Source organism: Suillus subaureus (genome assembly GCF_016647635.1).
Source record: "Suillus subaureus strain MN1 chromosome Unknown BJ212scaffold_11, whole genome shotgun sequence".
NCBI classification, from domain to species: domain Eukaryota; kingdom Fungi; phylum Basidiomycota; class Agaricomycetes; order Boletales; family Suillaceae; genus Suillus; species Suillus subaureus.
Window position 1 is genome coordinate 600,002 of NW_024538567.1, and position 22,882 is coordinate 622,883.

At 43.0% G+C, this 22,882-nt stretch overlaps 4 protein-coding genes across 4 annotated transcripts; 1 reads left to right on the plus strand and 3 right to left on the minus strand.

Moving 5' to 3' along the window:
* Positions 1-3,594: 3,594 nt before the first annotated feature.
* On the plus strand, positions 3,595-4,357 carry BJ212DRAFT_1298676 (uncharacterized protein; the record flags this gene model as incomplete). The annotated part of the gene is made up of 5 exons (XM_041332734.1): positions 3,595-3,652; positions 3,718-3,740; positions 3,769-3,866; positions 3,897-3,966; positions 4,019-4,357. The coding sequence occupies 5 exons, from the start codon at positions 3,595-3,597 to the stop codon at positions 4,355-4,357; spliced, it is 588 nt and encodes a 195-aa protein (XP_041194476.1).
* A 7,503-nt stretch (positions 4,358-11,860) lies between these two features.
* Positions 11,861-12,282, minus strand: BJ212DRAFT_1209346 (uncharacterized protein; the record flags this gene model as incomplete). Its single annotated transcript, XM_041329198.1, has 3 exons — positions 11,861-11,929; positions 11,980-12,102; positions 12,157-12,282. Coding segments are annotated over 3 exons (318 nt in total), but the record flags the coding sequence as incomplete, so codon positions are not given.
* A 4,248-nt stretch (positions 12,283-16,530) lies between these two features.
* On the minus strand, positions 16,531-16,695 carry BJ212DRAFT_1268760 (uncharacterized protein; the record flags this gene model as incomplete). Its single annotated transcript, XM_041330746.1, has 1 exon — positions 16,531-16,695. A coding segment is annotated over one exon (165 nt), but the record flags the coding sequence as incomplete, so codon positions are not given.
* Positions 16,696-21,098: 4,403 nt separating this feature from the next.
* Positions 21,099-22,690, minus strand: BJ212DRAFT_1298678 (uncharacterized protein; the record flags this gene model as incomplete). The annotated part of the gene is made up of 8 exons (XM_041332735.1): positions 21,099-21,422; positions 21,469-21,540; positions 21,743-22,000; positions 22,077-22,124; positions 22,200-22,228; positions 22,303-22,390; positions 22,536-22,637; positions 22,667-22,690. 8 exons carry the CDS (start codon positions 22,688-22,690, stop codon positions 21,099-21,101), a joined length of 945 nt encoding a protein of 314 aa, XP_041194479.1.
* Positions 22,691-22,882: the final 192 nt, after the last annotated feature.

Below are 22,882 nucleotides of genomic sequence, written 5' to 3' on the forward strand. Positions count from 1 at the left end.
CATTTACCCATCTGGCTTGATGTCTGTCTATGAAGTGTCTGAGAACTTGGTCAACAGTTTTGTTTGTTTGTTCGCTTGTGCTGTTGGTTTGTGGATGGTACGCTGTTGACATCTTCAGCTTCACACCTGTCAGTTAGTGCAGTGCCTTCCAAAACTTGCTTGTGAACAGCTTGTCACAATTGGAAACTATGCTCAAGGGGATACCATTCTCACAATACCAATTGTTGAAGAACAATCCCACCACCCCCCTTGCCTTCATATTCATTCGGCAGGGTATCAGGTGGATGTCTGCTCCCAAGTAGTCAGTGAGCATCATAATGCCATCAAAACCATGTTCTGCTGGTAGCAGTCTGATGAAATCTACTGCAATGGAATCTCCCCAATGGTCTGGCACAGGGAGAGGATGCAGCAGGCTGGTTGGCTTCATTGTTCTGCTCTTGTTGTGCACACATTCTGGGCATGCAGGTATGTAGCTTTCTTCAAGGTTGTGCCTCATGTTCGGCCAGTAGTATGATTCACAGATCACCACATAGGACTTGTTGATCCTGAAGTGGCCTAGTTGGTTGTTGGCCTAGTTGGTTGTGAGCCAGGTGGAAGATGGTTTCCTGCAGGTGCATGACACAAGGGATCACCAATCGGTTGCTCAGGTACATCAGACATTTGCAATTCTGCAAACCTGGCAGAGAGTCAATCTGTTTGGTCAGCTTAATGCACCAGGGGTCTGTAAGATACCCCTTCTTGATGTCCTTCAGCAATGAGTTGTCAGGCATCACCAATGTTAAGGTCATACTCAAAGGATAACTGGATCTGAAGGGCTTCAGCCTCAGCTCATGCGCTGTGCCCCTTACCCGAGTATTGCCCCTTATTTCAGGAAGGCAAGACTAATGGATCTAGAAGGTCAGATGAGTAGCATAACAGATCCGGATGACTTCCAGATGAGGGATAAGTATTGTAGGGCTAATCCAGACGAGTCCAGACTAGAAACTAATGGTAATGGACTGTCAGAGACAGAGGTGGATATGGATAGACTATAGGAATCAATCCTAAGTCTTGGAGGGTGACAAGAGTAGCAGTACTTAGGTCTGGAGGATGAAAATGAGCAGAACTAAGATGATATTCAAACTGAGGTACTACAGAAAGTTACAGGAGGTTATATACTATAGGTATCTAATGGAATGATCAATCAGCAGAGTCCGAGGCTATGTACGAAGCATGTGGATAGTCTATTGGTAAGTAGAAACGGATCACAAATCATGAAATGGAAATGAAACATAGGTAGTGGATAAGGGAGCAGGACGGATATACAGATAACTGAAATACTGGAGTTAGGGGGTTACCGAAAGGAGACGAGTGCTGGTTGTGGATTCAGATGAGTTGTGGACCAGACTGGACGAGTGGACAGGTTGAATGATGAGATGTGTGGAGGAAGATAAGATGTGAATAGGATTGGAGATAAGATGTGGATCTGAGATCTGGATATGTGGATATGACAACCAACAGGACTACCACAATAGGTTTGTGTTTGCTGATTGCAGCGGGCATGTGTACTGTTTGTTTCACATATGTCAGTGTGCTGTTGCTGTCTCGAGGTAGTTGAGATAGGGCATTGGCAACCAAGTTTTCCTCACCATGAATATACTGAATGTTGAAGTTGTATTGCACAAAGAACTCCTGCCATCTTGCTTGTTGTTGCAACAGTTCTTGCTGTGTCATAAAATTTTCTAATGTTCTGTGGTCAGTATACATGGTGAATGGTGTTCCCAAAAGTTCAATCTGCCATTTCTTGAGTGCTTGCATGATCACTAATAGTTCTTTTTCATGTACAGGATAGTTTAGTTGTGCCTCACACAGCTGCATACTTCATCCAAGTCTAGGGTGCTTACTACTTCTGTCTTGGACTTCCCAGTGACCTATCTCCATATTATATGAGTGAATGGACATGCATAATATCCTGTATAATACAGGCCAGTGGACCATAGGCTGAAGGTCAAAATATCCCTGATTATGATGGATAGGCCAGGAGGGATATTATTTCCAATGGGGATGGGTGGGTCCATCTATGCCAATGTTATAAATATCCTTGACAATGATGGATGGGCTGGGAGAAATATTATTACCAATAGAGGTGGGTGGGCCAATCTGGGCAATATGTAGAGTAGGATAGACATATATGATAGACAGCTGGGCTGAAGAGAGATGTATGGCAGATATTATTATGTAGACAGGTGGACCAACATATTAGTATTATTTTGTAGATGGGTGGGCCGATGGGGTGGTGAAATATTCATTATATATACAGGTGGGCCAAGGTGGGGGTATATTAGATAGATGGGTGGGCCAATGGGGTGGTGAAATATGTATTATATAGATGGGTGGGCTGACATAGGGGGATGTCATATAGATGGGTGGGCCCAGATACATATTATTTAGATGTATGTGCCAAGGTATTGGTATACTATATGGACATATGAGCAATGCTGTTGCACTAGTTTTGATCCAAGTCATCAATGACATTCAGACTCAGATCCTGTCAATGTCAATCAAAGTCAACACAGCCAAGCACCCTGTCAACTTGGAATCCAGTGATACCTTGGAAGACAGTCCATAGATGTAAGGGCCAAGGTATTTGTATACTATATGGATGTATGGATGTATAGGCTGAGATAGTGATATATATTATATCGATGGGTGGGGCAAGGTAGTTGTTATCACACATAAACATAAACCTGACACCTGAAACCTGAAACTTGAAACTCAAATCACCGAGTACTGAGTCCTGAAGCCCAAACATTGAACCCTGAACATCAAAACCTGAAACTCAAAAGTTGTAAAAATGTATGAGTTTCATAGGTAGTTGTATATCATCCAAATCAAAGGAGGTAATAATTCAAAGTCATCTAATGATGAAGGTCACAAGTGCCAGAAAATCGAGCACCCAGTACAGATGCAAACATGCAGCACCAACTACTGAGTAGCTAATACACACGGCATGCATTGCCCTACAAGAAGCCAAGTTCTGACTACCGAACATCAAGTGAAGGGTACCAAGATCTGAGGCCCAGGTCTCGACAAACAAATATCTGATATCCAGCACACTTCCAATCATCTGGTATGTCATTGAGCAATGGATGATAACACATCTTTGGAAAATAACATCATGCAAGGCTCCCTTATCTGATCCTCACTATCTCCACCCCCTTTAACTCCAAAGTGTGGACATGCAGGATTTGGCATCTGATTTCCCAAGATCAATTCCATCATGACTGTTTCTTCCACTTCCAATATTGAAATAACCCTCTGGCACACTTGTGCCCTGACTGTCACTCACAAGGCATGTGAATATACTGAACAGAAATTCAATGCAGAGAAGACAGGAGGAGACCCAGTTATACCTTCTCTGAACCTAGACACTGATCTGGTGATGGCTTGTGATTAATTGGTTGATTGCCTGATAAAGGCATATAAAAATCCCAGTGGGTCTTCCTGCAGATTCAGAAAATTGGTTTTATCAGTCAAATTGCTTCATCACAGTTCAGATGCAGATCAATGTTGCAAGATATAGCAAATTGATCTCCCCAAAGGACACTGGGCATAATGAAGAGAGAGAGGAGAAGTTGCTTGAGAGGTGTCCTCCTGGCCATGAGGGCACAAAGTTGGTTGAGATACCTGCCACAATTCTTGATGCATCCAGTGCCATCATCACATGATATGTCCCAGATGCCCTGACTGATGCCACCCAGGTGTGTAATATATATTGTTACTTGATAGATACTGAACATCAAATGGTGCCTACAGAAGGAAATTTGGGCAGCCTCTGATTTGCTCACTCCAATCCTTGAAAAAAGCATCAAGCTTGACAGCAATTGGTGAACTAATCAAGAGTGGTTCAAACCAAGCTCAGAAAATGATGTCTTAACTCCTGGATGCATCAATTTGTCTCTGGCATGGTTTCAACAGGGGCACAAGGTAGGATCTGATGCAATGGTGATTTTGGTAGTCAAACTCACAAATCCCCTAGAATCAGTCAGATCTGGAGGTATCTGCATCATTGAAGGGGGCATCCTCCAAGAAGATCCTCAAAGCCATTGCGAGGCCAGCAGCCATTGCAACAGCAGCACTCAGGATAATGCATCCTGAGCAGTACTGGGCAGGTTTGCAAGCCTTTTCAAGCCTTGGAGAAAAGGCAGAAAGCAAGGAACTGCTGAAGATGTCAGAGACTCTCCAGTACTGGGCATCCATGTTTAACAGCCTGTCTGTCATTTCCAATTGGGAAACCCCCAATCATCAAGACCATTTATCTATTCCTGAATGCTTTGACATTCTCACTACTGTGGGAATTATTCTAATGCTTGGATGAGCATGCCAAGCCTTCAGCTGGAGTTCAGGTATGATCTGGGTTGCATGATTGCATTTTCCGGAAGGATCATGAGACATGGGGTTCATGCAGTGGAAGGGGATCAGATTGCTTGGGCATGGTATATGAGGGATTCTGTTCATGTTTATGCCAGGGTTCTGCCATGTGGATGGGCTAGGGTGGATTACAAACAGTGAAAGATCAAACAAGTAGAAAGTGTAGTTACCCATGTTAGCACCTACTGTCAAATACCAGATATTAGATCTCTGGATCTCAAATATTCAGGCCTCAATATCTGGAACTTACACTTGATAGTCAGAACTAGATACTCAATATGGCATATCTGGATCTTGATACTCACTATATTTGGGATTCAATATTTGGAACTCAATATCTGGAATTTGACATTCCATAGTTGGGTCTTGAATATTGACACCCGACTATTGAATACCAAATACCAAATACTGAATACTGAATACTGAGTCCCTAATATCAAATATCAACACCTGAATATCAAGTCCCAACTATTGAGTATTGAATATCAAAACCCAACTTGATAGTCAGGTCTTGATATTCAATAGTTGGGACTCGATATTTGGTATTTGGTATTCAATAGTTGGGTCTCAATATCTGAATCTCAATACTCAATACTTGATATTCACCATTCGGGTCTCAATATTCAGGACTCCACACTCACAACTTGATATACCAGGTCTTGACATTTGATTCTCAATAGTTGAATGTCAAGACCCAAATATCAAGACCTGACTATCAAGACCTGAATCTCAAATATCAAGAGCTGACTATCAAGGAATTCAACATTCAATATTCAGGTCTCAACATTTGGAACTTGGTATTTGGAACTTGGTATTTGGAACTCAGTATGTGGCACTCAGTATTCAGTATTTGGTATTTGGTATTCAATAGTCAGGTCTTGAGATTCAGTAGTCCATTTTTGGGACTTGGTATTGGGGACTTGATATTCAATAGTTGGGTCTTGATATCTGAATCTCAATACTCGATACTCAATATTTGGGAGTCCACATTCACAATGCAATATACAATTGTCTGGACTCAATACTTGATATTCAGTATTCAGGACTCAGCACATAATGTTAGGATAGATATTTGGAAGATGGTATGTCATTTTCATGGAGTTTGGACATCAACATTCTGAACTCAAGGACTAGGACTACTCTCCTCTTCCTCTCTTCAATCTGGTTAGGATGCTGGTGTACACTTCAATCTCTGCCATCTTTTCACTGATGCCCTCTTCTTGCTCCTCAACCAATGTCCAGAGGCATTCTCTAAGCCACCTCAGTCCCATCAGTGATGGAACTGAGGTGTTATCCACCTGCTCAGGAAGAATCAGACCATCATCCTCAATGCCACCCTAGAACAGATTAATCATCACTCAAGTAAATTGTTCATAGTTCTTACTAGCCAATGCTGGTAGTGAAAGATACAGCAACCCATTACCCAATCCCATTGCCATAATGTGTCCAGGATTGCAGTGCATCCAATCTATCATGCAGTATCATAGCTGGATATAATCCTGGAGGGATCTCCTGGATCTGTGATATCATGAAAGAGACATAAGTGGGATGAAAAGACATGGTCCAGAACTGTGTTCCAGGTGAGCTGGGGAAACAACTGAAGAATATGGGCAACCAGGTTTGGAATAACCAAGATGATGTGCCTTGCAGCTGAGTACTGCAGGATGGATGTCACAAAAGTCTGTTGGAAATATCAGCATTGACCACCACAGTCATCAGTCTCTTACAGCAATCTCCCATTGCAGCCCAGCTTTAAGGTGCATGATCTGAGCAGCAGAAGGCTCCTCAGTGTTGGCAGCATCTGTCTGATATTGTGAGATAGATGCTCAGATGTGCAATGCAGCCATTGACATTGTGGCTGCAATATCTGCAAGACCAAGTGTCAGGGGTTGGTATTCATTGCTGGAATCCACAGTATTAGAAGGGGATGCAGGAGGAGTATGCAATACAGGCATGGCTAATGCAGGAGTATGACACTGGAAATGACAATCACAATGACAGTTTGTTCGGATGTGAAGATATGAGCCACTGGTTAATGGATAAAAAATTTCAATCTCCAACATTGGTTGATCCAGGCATTTCCTGAGACTAAAATGTTTGGGTCAAAGTAGCTGTTTCATATCATTGGCAAAAAAATTCATTCATCTTGAGCATCTATGAACCTGCTCTGCAGGTCTTGAAATGCTGCCTGGGCATCCTGTGCCAGTAATGAATACATTTGGGACTGCCTTCCTGAGTAGCATGCATGACCTGGAAGGTATTTCACCAATGATTCCTGCATCCTGTCACCTCATTGGGTTGCTTTTCACAAGAAAAAGTTACATGTCCAATCCATCTACAATTGGACCAATGTCATTTCTTCCTTCCATTGATCCTGTAGGGCCTTTGCCCAAAGCCAATGAATTCGGTAAACTTCAGATGGGTCCTGTCAGCTGAGTGTGGGATAAGTCATGCATGCCTGAACTCACATTCCTCATTCCATGAGTGATCAGGACCCCTCAGGTCAACTTTGACTGACCAGAACCAAGCAAGAGACTTGTTTTGCTGACTTTGGGCATTTGGATTGCTGATGGCAGTGCTGATTTTGAGCTGCTTGCAAAGCAGTGGTTTGTATTTCTGAAGCTAGTCTTGCCCCAGCTCAAGTTGCATTATTTGCTTCTGGGTCTTTGTACATACATTTTTGTGAGATTCAAGTTTGGAGTTTTGGGTGTTTGGGTGTTTGGGTTTTGGGTGTTCAGTTTTCAAGACTCAGTGATTTATGGTGAATGAAAAATGGATGTGTTGCCCACTGGGTTTTGGTTTTTGGTTTTCAGGCTTTGGTACTTGGTGATTGGTGATTGGTGAATGTCAGACATGGTGTATTCAGGGTTTTGGGCTTTGGTGGTCGATGGTAGGTATATGCACTCATATAGTGGGTATGTACTCCATGTGCTCAATTCTCTGGTGCCTACATCAGCACACTGATTCCTATGTTATCCAAGTATCTCAGCCTAGTCATGTTTATTGCACTATTTACCTGGGCCCACCTGTGTATATGATAACTACCTGGACCCACCCAACATGCAACTTTGGGTGTTGGCATTCAGTACTTGGCATGGTGAAGAGTTTTGAATCTCAATGTTTGAGTTTCGGGTGTCAGGTTTCAGTACTTGGTGAATGTCAGACATGGTGTATAAATTGAGACTTGACACTCATACATTTTTACAACTTTTGAGTTTCGGGTGTCAGGTGTTGGGTTTTGGGTTTTGGGACTTGGTGATTTGAGTCTTGAAACTCAAAACTCAAAATTCGGATATTGGTATGACTTTCAAGTATCAAATCACTGAGTCCCAAAGTCTGAGTCCTGACACAACTTCATGTGTCAGCATTCGGTATTTGGGACTCAGTGATTCAAGACTGAAAACTTGACAGTCATAAAAATGTTTGAGTTTTGAGTTTTGATGTTGGTGTTTCAAAGTTTTGGGTTTTGGGTTTTGGGTTTTGGGTTTTGGGTTTTGGGTTTTGGGTTTTGATGTTTTGAGTTTGATGTTCGGGTTTTGGGACTCTGTACTCACTGTGTTGATTTTGCTCGACATTAACAGGATCTGAGTCTGAATGTCATTGATGACTCGGATCAAAACTAGTGCAACAGCATTGCTCATATGTCCATATAGTATACCAATACCTTGGCCCATATGTCTAAATGATATGTATCTGGGCCCACCCATTTATATGACATCCCCCTCCATTGGCCCACCCATCTATCTAATATACCCTACGTCAGCCCACCCGTATATATAATACATATTTCCCCGCCCCATTGGCCCACCCATCTATCTAATATACCCCCACATTGGCCCACCCATCTATATAATAATATCTACCATACATCTGTCTTCAGCCCAGCTGTCTATAATATATGTCTATCCTACTCTACATATTGCCCAGATGGGCCCACCCATCTCCATCAGTAATAATATTTCTTCCAGCCCATCCACCATCATCAAGGATATTTATAACATTGGCATAGATGGGCCCACCCATCCCCATTGGAAATAATATCCCTCCTGGCCCACCCATCAACATCAAGGATATACATAACATCAGCCCATAGTCTGCTGGCCTGTCTTATATGGGATATTATGTAGGTTGGGTGACCCATATAATATGGAGTTTGTCACTGAAGGGGCTCCTTCAATCCTGATGGGGGTTGGCTGGGTCAATGAACTTCTCAATGGCCATCCAGAATGGATTCTATGTGAGCTTGGCATGCATCGCCATGTATTCATTGTACTGCTACAATTACTTCATGAGGGTGGCATAAACAACTCAAAACATGTAACCCTGAAGGAACAACTAGCCATCTTCCTATATGCCACCTTGCTGAGCATTTTCAACACTCAAATGATACTATATTGAAGTGCGTCCTCCCACTCTTACCCTTATGCATGCTCAATATTCCTTTCAGATATTTCAAATGAATTCTCATTGCATTCTCCTCCCACCTAATCTATTCCACTTACATCCAGCTCCCCAATGCAGACACTCCAATACCATCTTAAATCCTTGAGACAAGAAAATTATATCCATACTTCACTGATGTAATCAGTGCTATTGATGGCACACACATCACTTGCCATCCCTCAGCTGCTGATCATGATGCCACTTGTGACCACAAAGGTAATTTAACCCATAATTGCCTTGCTGCATGCGACTTCAACATGCATTTCACATACATGTTGAGTGGCTTCCAAGGGTCTGCAGTGGATGCATGTGTCTACAATGTGGCTTGTCTGACCAATTTTACAATCCCTCCAGGCAAGGTTTACCTTGCAGATGCTGGATTTGGCATGTGTGATGAATTGTTTGTGCCTTATTGTGGTGTCCACTACCACCTTGCTGAATGGGGCCACACAAATCAGGTGTATGTTGCAGTGACCTGACTTATCACCCTGGCACAGTACTTACACATCTTTGCAGGCCTTTCAATGCTCAGGAATTATATAACCTATGCCATGTGCAGCTCCACAATGTCATCCACATCCACAACCCAGACAAATTATTGGACTATTGTGACATGGAGTCAGATGAGTGGAGCACTGATTATAATAGTGGCACACTTACTGATGGACCTCCCACTGAAGGAGCACACATTTGTGCACACAATGTTCAAGATGAGATTGCTGATGCAATGTGGGATGATTACCTTGTGGAACTGCACTGTAGAGGAGCATCTTTGCCACCTGGTGCAAACTGAATGTAATTAGTTCTGTCATTTGTTGCTGTTGTTTTTCTTTCAATGTACAATGTATCTTTGCTGCCAACTCAAAATATTGTATTGCATGCGGATAAGAACAACTGCTTCAACAACATTGAAAAAAAATCTAATGTGAAGGTATTATAGCAGTAGGTATCACAGCAATTCCTTGTTAAGAACCATGCTCAAAGGAGAGAGAGACTGACTCAGAGGGGCTTGGCCTCAGCTCATACACTGTGCCCCTTACCTGAGTATGTGCCCTTCATTTCAGAGGAAGTCCGATGATGGTCCGATGAAGTCCAGAGGACTTCTGGAGGCTGGCTACTCTGGTGGAGAGTGCAGGAGGACTTCTGGAGGAGTGCGGGAGAGTTCCGGAGGAATGCAGGAAATGCTCAGGAGAGTTCCCGCTGCAAGGTAATACTTCTACAGGAAAACAGGATGGAAGGATAGGAGGTCTGGAGGACAGGATGTCCAGAGGTCTGGAGTCCGGAGGACAGGAGGTCCGGAGGTATGGAGGACAGAACATCCGAAGGTACGGAGGGCGGAACATCCGAAGGTATGGAGGGCGGAACATCCGAAGGTACGGAGGGTGGAACATCTGAAGGACAGGATGCCCGGAGGTATGAGGGACAGGATGTCCAGAGGTACAGAGGACAGGAGGTCTGGAGGTCCAGAAGGAATAGGGGCTACATCAGACTTCGTCCAATGTAGAAGCAAACAGAGGTAGACTACCCTAAGGTAGAGTCGGAGGGACAGGAAGTGGACCTAAGTCCAGAAAGAGGGTAAGTGCTGGAAAGGCAAGACTCTAGCCTAGGGAAGCAATCCCTAGACTTGGGACAGAGACATAGGGGACAAATCCGGAGGTCTGGAATTCTGGCCTAGGGAAAGGATTCCCTAGGCCTTATGGAAAAGGATGAGACTCAGATGGACTGAAGTCCGGAAGATGATTGGCAAGTAGAACAGGATCTAAGATGATATTCAGACTAAGGACTCTACTGTAGTTGTACAGGGGTTATATACTAGAGGCTATCTGAGAGGATCAGTAAGCAAAGGAGTAAGGCTATGTACAAGCATGCAGAAACACATTGGTAAGTAAGACAGAACATAAGTAAATGAACTCGGAGATGAAACTAGTACAAGGATCAATCAGCAAGACAGAAACAGAGATAACCAAGAACCGGAAAGGCGGAGATGCCTAAATGGGGATAGGCACAGGATCTCAGATAGAGGGCGGGAATAGGTCCGGAGATAGTAACAGTTAATATCCGGAGGTCCGGAGATCTGGGGATCTGGAAGGCAGGGCAGAAACAGGACTGAGGTATGTGAGGTGGTGGATGTAGTCCAGAATCCAAGAGGAGGTAAAGTCCAGATGTCTTGCTGGACAGAATGTGCGTAGGGTGGACAGGATAGGGGATCCAGGAATGAGTTGGATATGGGGTCCGGAAACAGGTCCAGAAAGCGTGGGAATATGATGGGATCTATGTCTGGTATACGGGATATGACATTCCTGTTCATTTGCCTGCACTCTCTTTGCCTCCTGCAGGTGCTGTGCTAAAAAAATCTTGTGAATGCCATGTTATTGTAAGCATCAGCAATAGTGATGTCAGATTGGAAAAGGTTAATCATTGCCACAGCATCATAGTCATCCAAATCTGTCTCTTCTTGCACTTGAAGCATAGTGTGCTGCTTGTGGAATGGAACAGGTTCCACAATAGTATCATTAAGTACTGAGGTTGCAGAGGCTATACCACTGGCCACTTTATCACCCAACCCTTCCAAAGTGAGTGGCAGGGTGAGATGCTGTGATTTTGATGACCCTGCTGCACTCTTGGCTTTTGAAGAATGTGGAGGGCGGGACCTATGTCAATTGCTGTGGTCCCCATCAGCTTTACACTTCACTGTGGTTGATGAGCCAGGTGTGGAAATCAAGGGGGCAACAAAAGGCTGCTTTGCTGCATTGAAGCCTCATGGTGTGGCAGGTGAGATAGATGCAGGGACAGATGGGAGATCATTTGGTATTGGAGTGGTGTGCATGTCATCATCATTGAGATCACAGAACTCAACTTGATTGAGCACATTCTTCAGCAATGACATGACATCAGGAGAAGCATCAGTGGTAGTAGCGATATTGCTACCAGTTGCTGTGGGAGTTGACATGTTTGTAGTTAGGCTGGTGCTGGCATGGAAGCCAACCCAGCTCCTTGTATGTGTTGGAATGATGCCTTGCAGTGCCTCATAGTGTGCCCATCCTTTGTTTCTCAAAGGCTTCACTGAGGGGTTATGCTGCATGAATTATTAGTGTGATAGAGTAGGGGAGATAGATGAAAAAATACCTTAACAAAGTCCACCCACATAGTCTCAGATTCTGTGGTGATGTTTGCTCCTAATTCTGAGTGGAATGATGGACCAGAGGCATGGCTAGCAATTTTGTTGACCACCTGATACATCTTTTTGATCTAAATATACATTAATATCAGTAATGGCACATATATCAATGAAACAATACTCACCCAAGTCCATTTGGATTGGCAGGCTTCAGGTGTCTTGGAAGTGCCTTTGGGACATGGGTGTGTTGCCATCTCTGCAGCAGCACTAACCCAGAAAGATTTGGTGAAGTTCATACCATCACCCCCTTTGGTGTGGTGTTGAACAGCATATTCAACTAGCTTCTTTTCATCATCAAGAGACCATATGCAGCAGTCTCTAGCTGCTGTGGCAGTTTCCTGATTGTCATTGGCTTCCCTCTTTTTATCTTTTCCTTTGGTCATGGTTGGGTGGAAACAAAAAGAGTATTGCGATACTGATGAGCATCATGTTAAGGGCATGATTGTATTGATAAGAAGACATCACACCATGACCAGGGCACACTGGCATGCTTACTTGATCTTGTTTTTTATTTCTTGAAATTTGTTGAAGTTGGCCAAAATCATGATCCCAAACAGAGTCGTACTGATGTTACCCCTACTGATTTCAGTACTACTCCATTTCCTTGCCATGCAGGACCATCTCACAGACCAGAGACATTCCACTGGGCAAGTAGACCACATTCCTGTGGTGGACATCCACACAATACTGTGGTTTGTCCGAGTCATTCTTGCAGGTAAGGCACCCAAGAGCCTACAGACCCTAACAGTGGGGAGGTTGCCCATGAGCTACTGAGCACAGAAGTGCAGTCTCAAGCCATTTACTGGTTACACTTACCAAAAGCCTCATATCTCTCCCTTACTCCAATTGTCTTCTAATTCACACTTCGTTGAGAATTAAAAAAATGACTGTTCCATCACCTCCTGCACCAGTCTACTTTGTGAATCCTAATTCTTTTCAACATGATTATACAGCATGACTGGCAGAACTCACCATTAACTCCAGACCTATCATTCAGACCTTATTAATGATTGCTTATCTCTTCCTTACTCCAATTGTCTTCTAACTGAATCCAGCCTCTGCCACACCTCTTCCATCATGCTCATATCTCTCCTTTACTCTGATTGTCTTCTAACTGGATCCAGCCTCTGCCATGTTTCTTTCTTCTGCTTACTGTTATTAGCAACCACTCCCACCTCCCATGCCAGTCTACTTTGTGGATTCCAATTCTTTTTGATGTGATTATATAGTGTGACTGGCAGAGCTCACCATTAACTCCAGACCTATCATTCAGATCTTATCAATGATTGCTCAAGAGTATTCAAAATGGGTGAATTCAAGGATGCAGATGTACCTCTACCATAAGTACTCTGGTGTGACATGGAAACATGAAACCTGATCTTTCTGCCTTTGTGTGGAAAATAACATGTTCTCAAAGTCTTGCCAGATGGCAGCATCATCAGCTGTCTCCTGCCAATACTTAAGGTACACTGTGCGGATTTGATTGATGCCAACTTGGATTGTGTGCAGATTGTGCAATCAAATGCAGATCTTAATGAGATCACCCCACGAATCTTTGTTAGTTATCTTGAGTAGTACACACAATCTTGCAAAAGCACCTTGAAGACCACACATCCCCCATTCAGCAGTCTACTGGTAGGAGAGGACCTTACAATTGAACACCATGCATTCATCAATTTCAGCAACTGACCCTTGAAGGTGTTGGCCTTGTTTGAGGGGTGCACAGATCCAGCCTTGGATGTCATTGGTCCCATGTGGGAAGGCTGTATCAGCCATGATGTAGTAACCTGGGGGAGTGTGATCTCAAAGGGAGGCATAAATTTGGTGTGCAAGACATGCATCATGCCAGCTACCAGGGGCATTCATCCTTGCAGCAATAATCACCCCTGCAACATATAGTTAATATGAGTGAAGTGCAAATTCTGCATCAAACTCACCTTTAGCTGAGAACAGCAACACTGAGCTGATAAATGTTATGAGTTCAGATGGAGCATTGTTCCAATAAAGGAATCAAGGATCAAGGTCAATCAAGGACAAGGCCTTATCAAGTCAATGCCTCCCTCAGGAGCGATCATCTAGACTCCCACAGGATCTAGAGTTCAGATGGGATAATGGCTAGCCTCCTTCCCAAGGAGCTAGAGTTCAAGTATGAAAGAGAATTGAGTAGATTCAAGTTAGAGAAAATACAAGTAGTAACTAGGGTTTATGTACATAAGAGAATTGTGCACAGACCAAGCTGGGCTAAGGATAATGAATACTAGGAAAGGAAGGTTCATGGGAAAACAAAGTATAAGTCAGAGATAAGAAAGACCATGAGGAAACAACACAGTGAAAAGGAAGTGTTAGAAGTACAGCCATAAGGAATCCGCAGTGATGATGGGAAAAAGAGTAGGGGTACTCTAACAATAAAGTGCTCAGAGAGCCAATCATTAAATGTGGCATTCTTGATATCAACATCATCAGATGTTTGCACAGGTAACTTAAGACCATTGATGCTGCTGAACACCCCTCCAAGTCTCCCATGACACACAACAACAAGTGCACTACAGTGTTTAAATTCTGGGCCCTTGAGCCATCAAATTTTGGCATCTCATATGGTGTGGAGGGTGAGCAGGGGAAGCTGAAGACCAAATTCAAGGTAGTGAGTGACAGTACTGGGGATAATAGCAAATATCTGCTGTAGGCTGATAGCATGCATAGTGGAGCTGAGATAATGCAACACAAGTCTGAGTGCCCCTGCAGCATCAAGCAAGCACCACTCAATGCATGTATTTTCACACATATTCACATCATTACAAGGGATTGGTGTTCCATACCAGCATTGGGCAAAACCTGTGGTAAGGAGTGAGGTGAAGGTAGTTACATTAATACCCACTGTGGTGATAAAGGCTCAATCATTCTGACTATTGTATAATGCCTGCCAAGGGGTGTTAATGTGAGAATGGGAAAGAAGCTGGGGTTGGCAAAGATATAAACAGTGGGGGTTCTGGGTGTCAATGCACTCTTGTTGGGATACCTCAATCCCACTAATGAGGGCTGCAGCTAGTTCCTGAGCTCCTTCATCATCATCAAAAAGTTCTGCCTCATCATCATTGAGAAGCAGGTAGTGGATTGCAAGATTGTCCATCAAGGATTGGACTAAATCTAAAGACTGAGCATACAGGGGATTATTTTTGCATAGATTAAATTGATGACAGTATTGCAAATGTATTTCAGGCTCTAAAATAATCTATTCTGGATTATTTTGCCTATGGGAAGTCATCCACTTATCGGTATATGAAGATAGCTGTAACCACATTTCTGAATGCAGACCAGAGCAGATTAATGTTCTGATTTGCACTCTTTTGTGGTATGTTATGTGAATTGCTTCTGCAGGATCAAATGTTCTGTCCTTACATATATTTTATTTTACCTGTCATGGCACTCTTCTACATATTAGGGTAATTGATCTTTCAAATTAAAGCTCTGGAAGTTCCTTTAGGTCCCTCCAAGCACATCGGGGTTATTGATATTTAGGAGATGCTTTTATGTTGTGCCAAATGTGAAGAAAATATTTGAAATTTAGCTTGACATAAAGATGGAGACATAACTTCAAATTTTGGCAGTGTTTTAAATGAAATACAAAATTTCAAGCATTGGCAACCATACTCCCACCAACCATATGTCAATAACAATAAGAAATTTAATTGGAATTTCCACATGTGCTCAAATTTGAAGTTCAATTCTGGCCCAAAATGTTGGACAAAACATGAAATTTGGGACATGACTATACATATGCCTCCTTATGTATGAAGTTTTGTCTGACAATTAAGATGCCCTGAAAATTTGAAGTTTATGCTGGTGACAAAATGTGATGACAAAACTTGAAGTTTTGTCCACAAACAAAATAGATCGCCTGATCATCGCCCACCTGCTGCCCACCCATCACTCAATCATATCCTGTTCACCACCTGAACTTGTTACCTTGTATGTTATTATTAGTATCATGAATACCTATATGTACTTGTACTGTAGCACCACAAGGCAACAGGCTCATATCACCATGCCAATCAAGAGTATATATACTCTGGCTCTGTCTGCTGTGAGTGGGTCATCCTCTCATTGCAATAGACAACCCTCAGGGACAAATGTCAATGTCTGGTTGCACCAACAGACATAATGGTCATGTTGTTCAAGCCAGGGAGTAGCGGCATGGCATGACAGTATGTACCATTGTGTCTATGTATATCAAGACTGATGTTATATTCTGGCTCTGTCTGCTGGAAATAATTGAAATGACAGACTTGTAATGTTGTTAGTGAGCATGGTCGTCATGCAAACTGCAGTCTTCCTTTCCAGTGCAGAGGGATGAAACCTTGCAATGCAAATGCAAATGCGAGTGTAGCACATTTTCATGACTATGCTAATACATACATACACAATACAACAGTACAAACCATGACTTGGTCCAAACCAGATGATCTTGTCAGTATGAATGAGGAAGTTTGGTTAAATGACTCTTACCACCAATCACAAGATAGGGACAGAATCACTGTATGACAGCCAGAAACTGCCCAGTGTGCAAAGTGGCTAACTACCCAGGACACCTTGACTTTTTCAAGATGAGTCTGAAAGTTCATCAAGTACAATTTGGCCAGAAAATCAGGATACATTGAGAAAGGGTCAATAGTATGGTTATGGGAGTCCAGCAGGAGATGTCACTGTACAGCAAACAACATTTCTCCTGTCAGCATATTATAGATATATTTAATACTAGTGGGAACGGGGGTTAATGATCTATCTCCATTGGGATAGAAAAGAATCTGGCTGTTCCCTACATGTGTAGATGCCCTACTGTAAATAATACCATCAAACTTCAGTGAAGCACATAATATTGCTGTTGGTTGTCTGATGAGGGTATATAAATCCTCAGGCACCATACTGGTCATTGCCAAGTCAGGCACCTGGACAACACCATCCATTGGATCTTGGCTTGGATCTGTAGCACCATTTGGGGCATATGCTCTATCAAACAGGATCCTGCACTCCTGGATGGCAGGCAGACAGTCTGGTCAAGTGAGCCAATGATGAAACCTGGTAGCCTTGATATATGAACACAGCATTGTATTCTCAAGCTCCCCTGACAAAATATTAGCCTACCCTGCTCATTCCATATCCTGATAAAGACCAACCAAATTTGTGATTTACAGGAAGGCATTGGAGTATGCCAATCAGATGCTTGAAATGGAAACACCACTATGAGTAGGTGGGTCCAAATAAGAGTAAATAGTCATATAAGTGGAACAATGCATGGTGATTTGGGTGGAGAGAGAAGGTAGGATGGATTTCCTTCAACTTTCCGACATAAGCAGAGATACATGAGCAGTAGGCATTTGCTCTTCTTGCAGTCATTGTTTGTGCACATGCAAGATACACCATGCACACAAGTTCCATAGTGTGATCAAGAACAGTTCTGAGATGGACAGAGAGTTATCAGAAGAATGTGAGGTACCAGCTCCCCACAAGCTCACAAGGGCAATGGGAAGATAGACCATAATAAGCAACCACCACTCATCAGCTTTAAGTGTCCCAGCAGATGCCTCTCCAAAATTACTTGGGACTGAACCAAGCCAAGTGGGGACAGATGTATCTTGGATGATGTCACAAATACATTAAAGTACTTCTGCTGTCCCAAACTGAGGTTCTTGTTGTGGAGCAGTTAAAGGTTTTCCATAATGCTGTAAATATGCATTAAGAAACTTAGGACAGTAAACACAATGACAATGAACTTACTCACTTGAGAAGAGCATTGACATAATCTATCTTGAACATTCTACCAGCTTTCCCTGGCATACAACCTAAGGTATTGCAGATGAATTTCAATGGTCCCATATTCTTGTGGAAAAGTGAGTTTTTCAGCTTGTTAAAACAAGCCTCTTCATCAGAAATAGTCATCTGGGAAACAAGGAGGGCCTAGATCGCAGATATCTGTGTCATTTCCTTTGTCATCATTGTCCCAGGAGGTACTTTGCCAAAGTCATGCAAAAATGTGAGAATGGCAGAAGCTGATGTGGTTGACCCTGAAGTCAAACCAAGCAGATTACAAGTGTGGTAAAGAACCAAACCTTCCAATAGGCAGTGCATTAGATTAACAACAAGTTGTCAGGAGGGGTCCCAGTATGGTAGATGCCAGAGCTCAGAATAGCACACACCATGAGCCTTGAACAGTGTTTCATGTTCAGTGGACATGGCAGTGTCTCTCCACTGCTCAGCATATGCTCAGAGTTTGTCTCTATTGTGAGGTTTCCAATTCTTAAAGTCTACTCTTCCATAAGTAGATCTGTGATAGCAATCACATGCACTGCAGTAGAAATAACTACTGACTCCAGCCAGAGAAGCAATATGTCAAGCAGCAGGAAGGTCGCAAACAACCAGAGCAATGGCACTTTGAGTAGTGTGGCCATCAGGGTAACAAGCAGTTTTGGAGAATTTGATACTGTGCACCCATGCATCTACTAAATAATTAATGAGGGGTCAGATGTAGTGATTAAGATTTTCCATTGATGGCTGCTTTGGACCTGGGATAATACCTGCAAGATACATATTCTCCAGCTTGTATCTGATATCCAATGGTAGACTCAAGCACACCATGGAGATGATTCTGCAGGATGTGCTAGCTCTGCACACATTCAACCCTTCTGGATTGAAGAAGTCCACATGAAGGGTGAAAGCATAGTGTTCTTTCTCTCTTCTATCAACAAAAAGCAAGCCTGGCTCTGGGCCACCAAACTGACAGAGGAATTGAGATTCAAATGGATTTTTAATAAAGGGCGGATGAGGAGAGTCAATAGAGTCCATGAGATCATCACATGCCTGATCCATCACAGCCTCAATATCTCTATGCGAGAGGAGACCAGCAAGATAATCTTTGAAGTCGTGGTACAAGAAAGTTTTCCTGGGACAGGATTCTCTGTCAGCACTGACAAGTAAATCCTTGCCACATTCAGTCCTGGGAGTAGGACAATGTGTGCAATGCTTATGGTATGATGGGGTGGTTGAACCTGGTGCAAAAATTGGTGTGTATGTGCAATGGCAGCTACATATGGCATACAGGATGGTGTTGCCAGTCAGGTGGAATTTTGCCTCTGCACTTTCTGATGTTATTGGGATCTGCTTAAGGATGTTTTCATGGGAGGAGCTAAGACTACTGTCTGACATCTGAAATGCAAGGAACAGTACAATATTAATAATCTTCATGATCAAATCGCAGCTACTCCTGCTCACTCCCATGATGACCCTGCATGTGACACACAGGAATAGAATGACTTGGCTGATTTCATCTGAGCGATCCACTAGAGCTTGCTGAAGGGTGTCTGCTGAATGATAACCAAAGAACCATGATCCACATGCTCATTGCTTACCAGTATTAATCTCAATGGATACTAATACATCATTGGACAGCTTATGCCTGCTGAACTGGGCCACCAAGTTATTAATCTGTGTGATGTTTGCCTGCTTTCATGTGATTACAACATCTGCCTGCCGACTGACATTCTCCATAGCTTTGTGAAGCAAAGATAGCTCATGACCAATGTCATTAAGATTACTAGAACCTAATAGTAAGTGAGAGCACTGCTGAATCTGGGACTTGATGTTGCAAAGGACATCCAATGCCTTCATGGTGCACTGTGAGCATTTCTTCTTGGATACTTTCTCACCAGCACCCTTGTAGCTTGTCTTCAATGGTGGTGACAATGTCAACCACTCAAGGTCATCTGCTAGAACACAGACAGGGGAAAGAGTAATGTTATTGCTGGCAATGGTACATGCAGGAAGATTGGAGGTGACAACAGTGAGCTCTGCATGCTCTGCCTTTACATGCAGGATATGAGCAGCAATTAAGCATTCTGCTATCAGTATTCCTTTTGGTGTGCCTGTTTTGTCACATCCACCTTTGTCAATACACTCCTCACACATGCATTATTTGAGCAATGGATGAGACACTGGGCATGTCTTGGTGAATGATGCCAACAATGGTATGTACCATCATTGTCTATGGGTGATGGTCCAAGTAAGGCTAGCAGAGTGAAGACAGCTGGGAGGACCATTTAAATATGATAAAACAACAAGGGTAATGTGGGACGACTCTCAACAATAGTAGACTTTACTAGGAAAGTAAGGTGACAAAAAGTAAGTCTAGCAGAGTGAAGACCAGTTGGGATGACCATTTAAATATGATAAAACAACAAGGGCAAAGTAGGGCAGCTCACAACAAGTAAACTTTACTAGGAAAACAAGGCAACAAAGTACAATGGCACCAATAACCAAATGTGGATGATTTTGAGAGCCCACACAAGAACAGAAAAAAGGCCTGATTGAAGTTGGAGGCAACAAAGGGATGACATGACACAACAGTACATACTGTCATGCCAGAGACTGGACACTACATCAGGGTGATAGAAAGTAATTCAAAGGTAAAGGTAAACTTATATCAAGGTAAGAAATTGATCCCCATTTCATTTGGATGAAGTTGGTAAGGGCATGTCATGCTAGGGGAGATGGTAGATGTGAACACAACAGTATGAACCATTGTGCCAGGACCTGGAGGAGAGAAGGATCTAGAGGGGAGATAGATGTGAGTGTGACAGTACAAACTGTCACACCGGGGAGATGTGTAAGGTAAGAACAGAATACTTAATCAGGTAAGACAACATACTCAGAAATAAAGCCAAATAAAGTCAAACAAAACATTCATGACCTAACCTTGATTTTAAGCTTCAAATCTCAAGTCTCTACTAAGCTCAGTAGTATGTACTGCTGAGTCTTAGCTCCCCTCTTGTCTTCACTCATTGTACCACCCAGTGGTCTGTACTGCTAGGAGGTGTGCCAGCAACTCCAATTCAATGTGGCATAGGTCATTCCTTGGGCACCCTATTGTCTTGCATGTTGGCCCACCCAATATGCCATTTCATCCATGAGGGGATTTTTATTGTCATCCCTCCACATTTCCATGGAGGGGTTTACAACATCAAGCAATCTGCAATATTTATACAATGAGAACCTGCTTCCTCGAATCATTGTGTCCTCTTCAAATTCCTCTGATGCTATCCTGTCCTGGCTGCACTGCCTGATGAAAGACCCTTTTAGCTTCAGCAGCGATGTTGTCATGTTCTGTTGCATAATGAAGATTCATGTCTACATCTCTTTTAACTTCTTGAATGACTTCCATGAGCTTTCCTGCTAGTTCATGCAACATCAAGATGTCACTTTTTTTGTGCATGCATTCCTCTTGGATATCTGGTACTTCCTGAAATACCTTCACACTTTGGTGAAGGTTGTTAGCCAAAAAGGTGAACACATGGGCTGGTCTCATTTGCTCTGCAAGGTCTATAGACCATGTCACCATTGTGTCCTGCAGGTATGTCAGTCAATTGTTGCTGAGTTAACAAGTGACTCACAAAGTAGTTTTTTATTAGAAAAGAGATGGTGACCACTAGGGCACTTAAATGAACCAGGAGTGTTAACATGCACTTCAGCATATGCAACAGCAACAGGAATATTCTGAGGTAAGAGACTCCTTTCTTACACCATAATTATGGACCCATAAGTTGATTGTAGCTTTACTGCAGCCTAGCACTGGTGATGCACTTGCAACTGTACAGCGCCCATTAAGATCACAAGTCTGGGAAGATGATCAATACCTCATCCTCTGTGCAAAAATTCAATACCTACAGTGATGGTCTGCACCAGGCCAGTATCAGAGTGGTAAAGAGTGTCAAGTAACTGGCCTAATTTCCTCTTGAATACATATACCAATCCATTGTTGCTTCCTCCCACAACTAATCTTCCTTCTGCCCCAAATGCCACCTGCTTGGGCACTGACACACTTGGAGCAGCAGTCACAAATGTCTGAACTGGCTCCTTATCGCCATCAAGTTGATACAGCATAAAACCATCAGCTGCATTGTCCACCATGAACATGCCCCTCTTCTAGTTGACTGCTGCATGACCACTGAAAAAATGTTAGTAATTTGTATATCAGCGGTGAGCTGTGGACTGACATTACCAATTTACAGCTATACTCCTTCACCACTGCACCATCATCACCATTCAACTTGATAAAGTTACCATCATACAGTCCAAAGGCATAGACACCTCAGTCATCTGCAAATGCTACAGATTTGGATACCATGTTGTTGAGTTGTATTGAAATACAGCCTGCAGTTGCAAATTTGCATTAAGAACAAGGACATGGACTATTTTGTCCCTTGTTCTGACTGCAACCTGCACACTTGCTTCTGGGAACATCAAATCCCATGACATGCAAGTAATTTCAAATCCCAATCCGAGTCTCCTAGCACAAGTCTCCTGAAACTGCATCTGTTGGATGTCAGGCGAAGGCTCAATGACAAACCACAACATCTATGGGGCTACATTGCAAAAATACAATGTAACCCAGCCCCATTCCATAACAAAGTGTTTCCGCTATGCCCAGTCTTGTGGTGATCAAAACAGTGCAGCTGACTGTTCCCCATGACTCATGGTTAAGAGTTGAACATGTGAGTTCTTTTTGAGATTTGGTATCCCAGAGTTTGATGCCCTCAGTGCCTACTTGCTTGTTAGCACCCTGCCATAATTAGAGTGCATGTAATCTACTGCCACATGCAAGAGCTTGGCCATCATTAGATATTGCAAGCGCATGGATGGAACTGTTGTAGGTAGAGAGGCAAGCTCAATATTGGAAGCGTTGCATTGATTTTGTGAAGGGTAACCAGGACCAGGCCAAGAAAGACATTGTTGCACATAATCTTATCAGTTGTAGTTGCCAGTTTGTCAGCTCACCAGCCTATTTATATTAGGTTCCTATTTGTT